Here is a 13,374-nt window from a genome sequence, read left to right on the forward strand (position 1 = left end):
GAACATGCCCACATATTCACAGCTTTCTACTGTACATTCCTGATAAACATCAGATCTGTTTGACTTACCTCTTTTCCAGAAAATGTGTATTTGCTGCATATGTTATTGTATCATCAATACTCTATATGTATTGATCCAGAATAAAACTTAATGTAACTTAAATAATTTCATAATCAGTTCTAGAATTTTATGACACTACCATACATTAGCATAAAATAAGCATTTAAAATATCATAGTAATATTATGCACTTCTCAGGGAACTTAAATCACAAATGTTAGAAAATCATAACATCAAGAGAAGGGGGAATCCAAGATGGCGGAGAAGATAAATGCTGTGCTTGCCTCCTCCCATGACCACATTAAAATTAAAACTAAGTTATAGAACAATTAACCTGGTGAACCATCAAAAGTCTAGCTGAACAGAAGTCCTAAAACTAAGGCTATAAAGAAGAAGCCACCTTGAGACTGGTAGAAGGGGCAGAGACACAGAATGGCCGGCCCCACACCTGCATGTGGCGGTTAACACGTTGCGTACGGATCACGAGAATCTTCACGAGGGATTTAAACCCCGCCGTACGCAACGTGTTAAGAATCAGGATGGATAGCTTGGCCTCTGAGGTCTCTTGCAGAGGAGCGAGATACCCCAGCCCCAGAATGAGCTCTGCAGCCTGAAGTACTGCTATGGGGAAGCGGATTCCCCACTACATCTGGCAGTGAAAATCAGTGAGGATTCCATCCATCTGTCCCAGTGAGATGGAAGGTGGCTGGAAACCCAGATGTCCTCTTAAAGGCCCCTCACCCTACCCCGCACAGACTCGCTCGCTCGCTCGCAGGCACCCACCCTGGGCTCTGGTGGAGGGACAGTTACTTGGGAGGAGTCAGAGACATATAGGAAGAGATAGCTAGTTATTTACAAGGGAGCTCCCATAAGATTGTCAGCTGATTGCTCAACAGAAACTTTTCAGGCCAGAAGGGATTGTCACAAAATAGTCTATGTGATGAAAAGTAAGGACCTACAACCAAGATTACTCTAACCAGCAAGGCTATCATTTAGAATCAAAGAACAGATAAGGAGCTTCCCAGACAAGAAAAAGTTAAAGGAGTTCATTACCACTAAACCAGTATTACGAAAAATGTTAAAGGGACTTCTTTAAGAAGAATAAGGGTGGGGTGGGGAGAGAACATATATATTAATAAAATGGCAGTAACTATGTATCTATCAGTGATCACTTTAATGGGTTAAATGCTCCAATCAAAAGGCATAGTATAGCTGAATGGGTTTAAAAAAAGGAGACCCATGCATATGCTGTCTACAAGAAACCTATTTCAGATCAAAAGACACACACAGATTGAACATAAAGGGATGGAAAAAGATATTTCATGCAAATAGAAATGGGGGGGAGAAAAGCTGGGGTAGAAATGCTTAGACAAAAGAGACTTTAAAAACAAGGGGTATAGTAAGAGACAAAGAGGGACATTACATAATGATAAAGGGATCAATCCAACAAGAAGATATAACCCTTGTAAACATACATCCAACGTAGAAGCATCTAAATATTTAAAGCCAATACTGACTGACATAAAGGGAGAGATTGACAATAATAGGATCATAATAGGGAACTTTAACACCCATTGATACCAATGGACAGATCTTCCAGAAAGAAAATCAACAAGGAAACGGCGGCCTTAAATGACCACTAGACCAGATGGAATTAATAGATATTTTTAGAGCATTTCACCCCAAAGCAGAATATAACATTTTTTTCAAGTGCGCTTGGAACATTTTCCAAGAGAGACCACGTTAGAACACCGAACATGTCTCAAATTTAAGAGGATTGAAATCATCAAGTGTCTTCTCTGACCACAATGATTTGAAACTAGAAATCAGTTACAAGAAAAAACTGAAAAACACACAAACACATGGAGGCTAAATAACATGCTACTGAATGTGTCGTCAGTGAGATCAAGGAAGAAATCAAAAGATACCTTGAGACAAATGAAAATGAAAACACAACTACCCAAAATCTATGAAACACAGCGAATGCAGTCCTCAGAAGGAAATTCATAGCAATACAGGCCTACCTCAAGAAAGAAGAAAACTCGCAAATAAGCAGTCTAACCTTACACTTAAAGGAACATGAGAAAGAACAGCAAACAAAGCCCAAAGTGAGAAGGAAGGAAATAATAAATATCAAAGTGGAAGTAAATAAAATAGAACCTCAAAAAACAATACAAAAGATTGGTAAAAACCAAGGGTTTGTTGTTTAGAAATATAAACAAAATTGATAAACCTTTAACCAAACTCGTCAAGAAAACAAAGAGGACCCAAATAAATAAAAAATGAAAAAGAGTGGCAACTGACACCACAGAAATACAAAGGATTATAAGGAAATATTATGAACAACGATATGCCAACAAATTGGACAATCTGGAAGACATGGATAAATTCCTAGAAGCACGCAATCTTCCAAGACTGAATCAAGAAGAAACAGAATATCTGAACCAACAAGTTATTACTAATGAAATCAGTAATCAAAAAACTTTAAACAAACAAAAGTCTTGAACCAGATGGCTTCACAGGTGAATTTTACCAAACATTCAAAGAAGAATTAACACCTGTCCTCCTCAAAATATTCCAAAAACTTCAAGAGGAAGGAAAGCTCTCAAGCTAATTTTATGAGGTCACCATTATCCTGATTTCAAAACCAGATAAAGACATTACAAAAAAAGAAAATAGAAGGCCAATATTTCTGATGAACATAGATGCAAAAATTCTCAACAAAATAATTAGTAGGCCGAATTCAGCAATACATTAAAAAGATCATACACTATGATCAAGTGGGATTTATTCCTGGGATGCAAGATTGATTCAGTATCTGCAAACCAATTAACATGATATACCACATAAGCAAAATGAAACATAAAAATTATATGATCATATCAATAGGCACAGAAAAAGCATTTGACAAAATCCAGAATCCATTTATGATAAAAGCTCTCAGCACAGTGTGGATATATAGGGAACATACCTCAACATAATAATCTATGTACAACAAGCTCACAACTAATAATAGCATACTCAATGGGGAAAGACTAAAAGCGTTCTCAGTAAGACAGGAACAAGACAAGGGTACCCACTTTCACCACTTTTATTCAGCATAGTATTGGAAATCTAGCCACAACAATCAGACAAGAAAAAGAAAGAAAAGGCATCCAAATTGCAAAGGAAGAAGTAAAACTCATTATTTGCAGATGACATGATACTATATAGAGAGAGAACCCTAAGGATTCAACAAAAAAACTGTTGGAACTGTTAAATGAATTGAGTAAAATAGGATGCAAAAATTAATATTCTCAAATCAGTTACCTTTTTATATACCAATAATGAACTGTCAGAAAGAGAAATTAAGAAAATCCCATATACAACTGCATCAAAAAAATTAAAATACCTAGGAGTAAATTGAACCAAGGAGGTAAAAGACCTGTACTCAAAAAACTATAAGACACTGAAGAAAGAAATTGAAGGAAAACAGAAAGAAATGGAAGCATATACCATACTCATGAATAGGAAGAATTAACATTTTTTAAAAAGGTCCATACTACCCAAAGCAATCTATAGATTCCATGCAATTACCTATCAAAATACCAATGACATTTTTCACAGAACTAGAACAAATAAAATTTATATGGAACCACAAAAGACCCTGAATAGCCACAGCAGTCTTGAGAAAGAACAGTGTTGGAGGTATCACATTACCTGATATCAAACTATACTACAAGGCTATAGTATTCAAACCTGCATGGTACTGGCATTAAAAACAGACATGTACAATGGAACAGAATAGAGAGCCCAAAAATAAACCCATGCCTGTGCGGTAATTTAATTTATGACAAAGGAGGCGAGAAAATACAATGGGATAAAAACAGTCTGTTCAGCAAATGGTGTCGTGAAAACTGGACAGATGCATGAAAAAAAAAAAGAAACGACCACCTTTTTATGTCATATACAAGAATAAACTCAAAATGGATAAAAGATTTAAATGCCTATGTCAGAAAACCATAAAACTCCTATAAGATATCATAGGCAGTAAGCTCTCTGACATTGCTCTTAGTAATATTTTTTCTGATTTATCTCCTTGGGCAAGGGAAACAAACAAACAAAAAAATGTGACTACATCAGACAAAAGGTTTTGCACAGCAAAGGAAACCACCAACAAAACAAAAAGACAGCCTACAGAATGGAATTAAATATATTCACCAATGATACATCTGACAAGGGGTTAATAACCAAAATTTATAAAGAACTCATACAGCTCAACACACAAAATAAAACAAACAATCCAGTTAAAAAATGGGCAAGGACCTGAATAGACATTTCTCCAAAGAGGACATACAGATGGCCAATAGACATATGAAAAGATGCTCAATATCACTAATCATCAGAGAAATAAATACAAGTTAAAACCACAATGAGATACCATCTCATACCTGTCAGTATGGCCATCATCAATAAATCAACAAACAACAAATGTTGGCAAATGTGCAGAGAAAAGGGAACCCTGGTATACTGTTGGTAGGATTGTAAATTGTTGCAGCCAGTATAGAAAACAGTTTGGAGGTTCCTAAAAAAATTAAAAATAGAACTACCTTATGACCCAGCAATCCCACTTCTGGGTATCCGAAGAAATCCAAAACACTAATTCAAAAAGATACATGCATCCCTGTGTTCATGGCAGCACTATTTACAATAGCCAAGATATGGAAACTCCCCAGGTGCCTGTTAATAAATGATTGGATTAAAAATGTGGTACATATATACAATGGAATATTACTCAGCCATAAAAGAATAAAATCATACTATTTGCAATAACATGAGTGGACCTAGAGGGTATTATGTTAAGTTAAATAAGTCAGAGAAAGACAAATACCGTACGATCACACTTATATGTGGCATCTAAAGAACAAAATAAACAAACAAAACAAACTCATATACAGAAATGGTTGCCAGGGGGGAGGGATGGTTGTTGAGGAGCTGGGTGAAAAAGGTGAAGGGATTAAGAAATACAAATAAGTACTGTGTTTCCCTGAAAATAAGATCAGGTCTTATATTAAGTTTGCTCCAAAAGACGCATTAGGGCTTATGTTCAGGGGATGTCCTGAAAAATCAGGCTAGGGCTTATTTTCCGGTTAGGTCTTATTTTTGGGGAAACACAGTAGTTACAAAATAGTGACAGGGATGTAAAGAGCAGCATAGAGAATATAGTCAATAATGTTGTAACAACTATGCATAGTGCCAGGGGGGTGCTAGACTAATCGGGGGGATCATTGAATAAATTATATAAATGTCTACTCACTATGCTGTACACCTGAAACTAATATAATGTTGAATGTCAGCTATAACAGAAAAGAATTATTTTTTTAAAGAAAGCATTAAAAGTAAAATTTTTAAATCATTACATCATAGACAATAGATTTTTTTTATTTTTGCCTTCTCCCTACCATCAGAAAAAAATAGTCTTTTCTGGTCTGTGTAGTTTTTTACTCTTATGTTTTTTCATACTGTTAGCATAATATCATTTATTTCTTCCCTTGAAAAAATTCAAGGCTTAAGTAACTAAGATACATTAGAATCAATGGTTTTCTAATTGTGTTTTTCAAATCTATATTTCATTATTTGTTACTAAAGGATTTTGTTTGAAGTTTTCCTTCTCTCTTAAGTGTGATACTCTAGTTATTGAGGCCACAGGTTTTTTTTGTTTTTAACAAATTTCTTTTGTTTCAAAATATTAGGCACAGGTTTATAAATGCATAATGAAACAAGCCTTTTAACAGCATTTTTGTAAATAATCAAAAAAGTGTCACAGTTTTAAGTACCCATTTGTACCAGTTATATTCTTTACATAGTTTTCTCAGTTCTGGTTAGGTAGTGGGTTCACTTACAATTCAGTACGTATTGATAGAAATTGCTTCAACTGCCTAAAGCAAAGGATGTAGGTGTTTCGGTTTAGAAAGTTGTGTTCTTATATTTGATGGACATACAAGTATACAAGGGATTGAATCCTCCTATACTTAGTTTCTTTTAATCTGTGTGTCTTTAACACTTTTGCCTTCTGCTTGTTAGTTGTCTTGGCGGTGAAAGCATGTGTCTTTAATAAGAGTAACAAGACTGACACAGGACCATATTGTTACCTGGCAGAGAGTATCACGGAGCTAGACAAATTACAAGTACCAAATTGTCTGTTTCACAATTGGGAAATCCAGCAAATAAATGGTTTAATCAGAAATAGAAACATAATACACTTGACACTAATTATTTATTTGTATCACTAGTTCCCTAGTTCTTAAAAAAAACTAGAACTTGAGGAGTGGTGGCAAAGAATTTTCTTTTATGTTATCAATAACCCAGTTAATATTTTTCAAATCATAATCCCTGTGTCCTAAAATATTCTAGTATAATTTTTGATATCATACATAAAGGACTTAAAGGACAACAAATTAAAATCTGTGTCCCAGGTATTAGAAGAACTAAAACTAAAGACTTCATTTTAAAGCAAAGAGACATATCTTATTAACTACTAAGTAAGGTAAAGGTATGTTTTCTTAATTTAAAAATTCGTGCAAAGAATAGAATCAAGACAAAGGAAAGATTGTGCTGAAAATGACAAGTGAATAACCAAGGAAAATTAATTTCATACATAATTGTTTAGGATTTATTATACGCAAAGTACTATATTGTTTAAAAGTTGCACATTTTTTTTAAAAAGTTGCAAAGTTTTACAAGACAATAATTCTTACCTTCAAGCAGTTTACAACACATTGCAAATATTACATTCTTCATAGAAATAGCTGATAAAGTTTTTAGTCATTTCAAAGTGCAGTATTATTTAACTATTCTTTTGAGATACTGTTCTTAAATCCCAACTTCAAGAACATATATTTCACATCTAAAAGTAGCTTTGCTTGTTCAGATTTGAAGGGCTGGGTTAATTTACATTTAATCTTGATTTTGACTAATGCAATATTGTAAATTAACATTTTTTTTCTTTCCTCATTTGTCTTAGTATACTGCATAGACTAACAGACTTTTTGACCAGCTTCAGATATCTTAATATTACTAACTTGTAAAATAATCAACATTTTAGACAGTTTTCCAAGAGAAATTCCTGATTTTTAATTTTTCCAGTTTCTCTTCCCTTTCTTAAATTGCTATAAAATATTTGCAAGCATAAAAGTTTCAGGATAGGTAGAATTATGTTTTATCAGCTAGCTTAGGTCCTCACAAGGATTTAGTTTTTGAGTTAGGGTCACTTCCAAAGGTAAGAAATGGATTCAGACTTCAGGAATTCAAAGGTTTTATTTTGACGCTAAAGTTAGTAATAATGAAACTTTCATTGTAACTATTGAGCTTGAGTGTCAGAAGTTTAAATGGATCTTTAGTCTGTGTTCTTTATCTTCACATCTTATTTGTTCCTCGTCTCCCATTCCCCTCTCCCATTTCTACCCGCCCTACACCCACAGTTTTGCAGTTTGTTAATTTGCCTCTAGCTGTGAGAGTTACATTTACATTGTAGGATGTGTATAGTCCTGGACAGGTAATGTCAGCTTTCAAGGAGGGAAGCTTTGTCCTCAGAGTAGTTCTAGTGGTTTATGTGAACTTCCACTTGACTCCTCACTATGACCTGGAAAGTTTAAAATAGGATCTCTCTCTCCCACCCCACCTCAGTACAGCCCCCAGATCTGTCTTTACAGACAAACAAAAATTGCATGTAGTCAGCATTGCTTCAATAAAGCTTTTGTAATAAAACTTTTTTTAAAACTTTTGTAATAAGGACCTACCTGGTTGATGAAGAAATGCTGGATCATATATTTGTTGCGACTTATAGATAATCCTTACTACCACGTTAGGTGTTCTTCATTAAAATATGTGAGCTTGGTCTAGGCTGTTTAAAAAATTCATGGCTTCCCAAGAATACATCATTTTAGCCCACTTTGAGAAATGCTGCGTTAAAAGCTGAAGGATTGTTTTACAAAGGCAGGGAGAAGCACAAAAATCATGTTTATACTCTCTTGAGAGATAGTCATCAAGAAGATTTAGAAGGTGTTTCTATTAGATTTTTCATAGTTTGTCAATGAAACAACAATACAAAGTTACCAAATCCTTGTAAAGATGCACTCGCAGTCAAGAATATCTCTGTGGGCCCAAGTTTAAGAAACAGTGATGTAGGGCTTTAGAATTACATCAGTGTAAAGTCTAGTGCCGAGACCTGGAGTATGTTTTTGATGGATTTATATTGGAGTATGAGAGGGAAAGGTGATAAGCGCTCAACCTGGCGGACCGCCAGCTAGGAACCACATGCCTGAAAGGTGAAGGAAGAAAGAAGGGACGCATAGGACCTTTGAAAACAATCATCCTTCCAAGGATTGTGACTAGTGTTTTCAGAAAGGTACCTGGATTTAGCTGAGGAATAAAGCAAACTGGTAAATCCAAGATAGGTAATGAGCCAGAAAGAAAGAGGATAGTCTGAAAAGTTAGGGCTTTAATGAAAAACAGACTGCCGATTATATACACAAAATATTTAGAGATGTAAGTACGTTACTAATGTATAGAATGACATATTTGCACATATGAAAGGGAAAATTCTGTAATATATAGACTTATCTATTAGAATGTGTTACCCAGGGAGTTGTGCAAAACTTTTTACTAGGGAAAGCAACACTTTCCATTCGTCTGAAATAGTGAAATACTGCCACCTTCACCAAACACTCAATTTGTGGTTATTTTTAAACTGATAGGACTTGGAGGGGTAGGGTAGGGTAGATTTATAACCGGCGTGAATTTCATTTCTAAGCAAGCAACTTAAGGGGAACTAGTAGAAAGAACTTAGGTTGGCCCTAAGCAACAGAAACAGATAAAGCTTTTTTGTACATTCCCATTTCCTCTTTGGGCCACTGCCACCCACCCAAAGCTGGGCCCCAATCCTGTATCTCATTCCTAAACAGTTTTCTTCATGCTGTAACTGGGAGCTTTTCCTGGTGTATTTTAATGCTGTCTCGATGACTGAAAGTGAATGTAAGAAAGAAATCTCTTATGGAAGTATTTCAGTAATGTTTAAAAGGAAAAATAGTCAGTAGGAAGAAGGTACTTTCAATCAAATTACCATCCTCCACCTACCAGTAAATCAAACCTGAGAATGGTAATTAAGTACTGTGCCATTGAAACCATACTTTTCTTACCACTTTCCATTCACCCTAACAAAATGGAAGCAAGTCAGAAAGGATGTTTTCTATGTGTTCCAGTTCTGTGTCATGGTTACTAATTGCTATTTTTGTCTAAATAATAGTTGAAATAATACTAAACAATGCTCTAGAAAATTCTGAATGCGGAAATCAGCTGGTTTCAGGCACAAACATCTTTTAGTAAAGGGAAGGCTAGATAAAAAGAATGGCTATATCATGCTGATGTGGAGGTGAGGGGAAAGAGAAAAAAATGAATGCGATTTTTTTTTTTTTTAAGATTTTATTGGGGCAGGGGAACAGGACTTTATTGGGGAACAGTGTGTACTTCCAGGACTTTTTTTTTTCCAAGTCAAGTTGTTGTCCTTTCAATCTTAGTTATGGAGGGCGCAGCTCAGCTCCAGGTCCAGTTGCCATTTCTAGTTGCAGGGGGCGCAGCCCACCATCCCTTATGGGAGTCGAACTGGCAACCTTGTGGTTGAGAGGATGCGCTCCAACGAACTGAGCCATCTGGGAGCTCAGCGGCAGCTCAGCTCAAGGTGCCGTGTTCAATCTTAGTTGAAGGGGCACAGCCCACCGTCCCTTGCGGGACTCAAGGAATCGACCTGGCAACCTTGTGGTTGAGAGGCCACTGGCCCATGTGGGAATCAAACCGGGAGTTAGGAGCACGGAGCTCTAACCGCCTGAGCCACCGGGCCAGCCCTGAATGTGATTTTTTAAAGCATATTTATATTATAGAATTAAATTAATATCAGTGATTCTCAACCAGTAATGGAATCAGGGATGAGATTTTTTTGGTATCAAAGTCAGCCTAACTTTTAAAAGGTTAGGAAACATTGACCATTGATTTGAATAATTTGGATTGAGCCTTGGTTGGGATTTTACGAGTTTTCTATGGGAAGAAGTTGGGGTTCCTGAGCAAACTAATGGTCTCAACAAGACAAGGGCGATAAGTAGACATATCCCCCCAAACAGGCAATTTTTATTAGCATCCCTTTTTGTGTACATAAGTGGTCATCTGTTCATAAAAGCAAATATAACGCCTACAATTGGCAACACTTTGTTAGCCATGGACTGCCAACCAAAAGTCATTTTTTCATTTAAAAAAAGTACAATTTGGTTTTTTCTACTAAGTTAGATACATACTTAATTCTGAATTAGTAAGGTTTTATGATTGTCTGACTTCCAAGATTTGGGAAAAAGAAAAACTTCTCATTTCTCTCTCAATTTTAAAATAGCCACTAAAAGTATATTCTCTTTATTTGATTTATTCCTCACTTAAAGTTAACCCCTGTGACCCTCACCTTTCTAGCACATCTACACCTTATCTCTGGACAAGCATAGTGCTAGATGGGAGGGAGGAGACCATGTTAACGTCAGATTCCAAGTCTATTTCTTTTGCATTGATAGACACCCTTACGTACTTATTACTTAAACAGATTTATTTGGGTTTAATTTTTCCGTCCTGCCTTTGTATCTAAACTTTTTCACCTCCTTCCCAAGGTTTTCAAACAGCTGGAAATTCATGAATACTTCACATTTACTTTTGATTTTAAAGATTGTAAATTGAGAATTGAAATTATTTTTTTCATTTAAAAGTAGAACACTTGCAGTGAATTTAATATGTGTAAAGAAAGACATTTGATTTTGTTGGTAATTAAGATAACTAATGTGTACTTCAAAAATACAGGTAACAGTGAAATTTTAGAGTGAGCACTATCATAACCCTAGGTTTTTAATCTTCTAAAAGTAAAATTGCTACCTAAGAACTGTTTTCCCCTCATTGTCTAATACAAATTTTAATGAGAATGGTGTGGAACAGAAATAAGTGCATATCTAAAACTGCCCATCTCTGAGGCCTATCTCCCTCTTTTATAGTAAATAGACTATACCATGCGTAACTTGTTATATATGTAGTTTACCATTAAAAAATCTTTTTTAATTTCCCATTTGTGATCCTACTAAACAAAACTCTTTGAGGGGTAGGTAAATAAGCTAGGTTAAGGGTGTAGTCTATCTAAACTCTTTTAGGTCATACGGATTATATGCTCAATTGCATTTAAAGGTTGTTTCATATATTAGTTGGTATTTCTTCATATATGTCCTTTCCTGTCTCTCCAACTACCCTGTAGGACTTTATAGCAAGGACCATCTTCTTAATTTATTTTTCCCTGTAGTCCTCTTAATTCTTAATGCAGCACTCTGCATCATGGTACATAGTAAATACTTGTTCACTGAGTGAAATAATTGGGAAAGAGGAAAGAAAGCAATAAAGAAAAATAGAGCAAAATGATTCAGTAGTACATGTATTCTGATGTGATTTAATATTTCTTGACTCTAATAGCATACTAACTTCTGTTGAAATAGCTTTATGTCCTCTAAATCATTTTATCGTGATCTGCTTAACAAAGTTTGTTTATATTTCTTTGAGAAAAATGTTTCCTGTGATAACTTTTTCTTACATAATCTTTTAAACAAAGTTTTAGATGTTTTGTTTTTATTTGCAATTACTTTTAACACAATTGGTTGCACCATAATTGATTGTCTGAGGATACGTTGTATCTTTAGTTTTCTGAACACCTCTCTGATTTCTAGCCCATATTTTTATAGATGGGACTTATTTTAGGCATCTAATCTCTTGGCTTAAACATGGTTTATGGTTATGTTAGATGAACGTCTTTGTCTTCCACTCTGATTTATAATCAGAGAAAAAGTATTTCCACTTCAGTGTCATAGATGGAAACCAGCAGTCAGAATCATTTACATTCTTGCAGATGGTCCTGCTTTCTTACTAAGTCTATAACATAATCATCATTATTTTTTGCACTAGTAAATCAAACTTTTTCTCATTATATAGCTTCCATAATGTAGAGAATTCAGAGTGATCTCAAAGATACTAAATCTAAACAAATGGTAGAATTCTCATGTAAGAACTATGTTATACAATAAAAACAACATACAGGAGCTTTTTTAGCATAAAATCATGGATATTAGCATAAGCCACTGTTTTGCTGAAAGATTTGTTATTTTTATTGGGTTCTTTGCTGACAATGTACATTGTGATTTGTAATTGTTTTTCATCTTAATTGTGGAATAATTGTACGTTGTGTTCTATTTCTGTTGTTAAAAGTACTTTAAAACATACTTGTTTCTGAAATGAATGTCCTTTATCAGTAACAGGGGGTATCACAGAAGAGCAGTTCCAGACACATCAACAGCAGTTAGTTCAAATGCAAAGGCAGCAACTTGCTCAGCTTCAGCAGAAACAGCAATCTCAGCATTCCTCGCAGCAGACACATCCAAAAGCACAGGTTAGCGGGGGCTCGTCATCATGCCTACGTCTCCCTTTCTCTCCTAATGATGTAGTTTTGTTCAATTTTAGTCAAGTCACAGACGGTAACTTTGATATTGCCACTCTTAATTTTGGAGATGAAACCTAAGTGTCTTTTTAGTTAATTTACATAATTTTTAAGTGACTCGTTTATATTTTATGAGCGGAGCACTAAAGCAAAATACGGTGTTTTAATTTAGGAAAAAAGCAACTACTTTTTTTTTGAAGGGTTATTGAGAATTCATAAAAGTAATTATATACTCTTAGAACCGTCATCCTCCACCCCTACTCCCCCCAAAATATTTTTTTCAAGGATGTAACTTTCCTCACCCCTTCCTAAACTATATGTTTAAGAGCAATGTGGATGTCCCCCGTGAGCTGAAAGGTAATTCTCTTGAATTGTGCAACAAATCTAAACAACATAGCCCCCTTGACTCCTTGAATCACATTTCCCTGAAGAAAAGAAATGCCACAAGGTGAGGTTTTTCCATAAGCCCCACTAAATGAGGACACTGGATAAGAATAAAAATACCTTATGAAACTGTAATTGCCAGAGAAAGAAGCCGTTTCAATACCTTGATAGAGCTCTGTAAGGCTCATTTGGAACTTCTGCCTTCCAGAACTGTAGGAGAATAAATTTCTGTTGAATAAGCCACTAAAAACAACTGTAATTGAGAAGAGTGTTTCACGTTTGAGCCATCTGAAGAAAATAAACCTAGTATTTTAGGTCTTTAAGTTTTGTTGCTTCGTAATTCTAAAATAATAACTGAGATCAGCTTAGTTCCGTTGAGCGCTCAGGCCAGCATGT

General features: G+C 35.2%; 1 protein-coding gene across 4 annotated transcripts in view; it reads left to right on the forward strand.

Moving 5' to 3' along the window:
* EPC2 (enhancer of polycomb 2) overlaps window positions 1-13,374 on the forward strand; it is a 114,142-nt gene that overhangs the window by 96,021 nt on the left and 4,747 nt on the right. For 3 of the 4 annotated variants that reach the window (XM_088794580.1, XM_019737477.3, XM_019737479.3), the window contains one exon: window positions 12,410-12,546. In XM_088794580.1, coding sequence (XP_088650706.1) covers window positions 12,410-12,546 — 137 coding nt within the window. The remainder of the gene's footprint in view (window positions 1-12,409; window positions 12,547-13,374) is intronic. The other variant, XM_088794581.1, reaches the window with a different exon arrangement.

The sequence above is a fragment of the Rhinolophus sinicus genome, chromosome 17 (genome assembly GCF_057876585.1).
Source record: "Rhinolophus sinicus isolate RSI-liver-muscle chromosome 17, RSI-T2T, whole genome shotgun sequence".
Taxonomy (NCBI): Eukaryota; Metazoa; Chordata; class Mammalia; order Chiroptera; family Rhinolophidae; genus Rhinolophus; species Rhinolophus sinicus.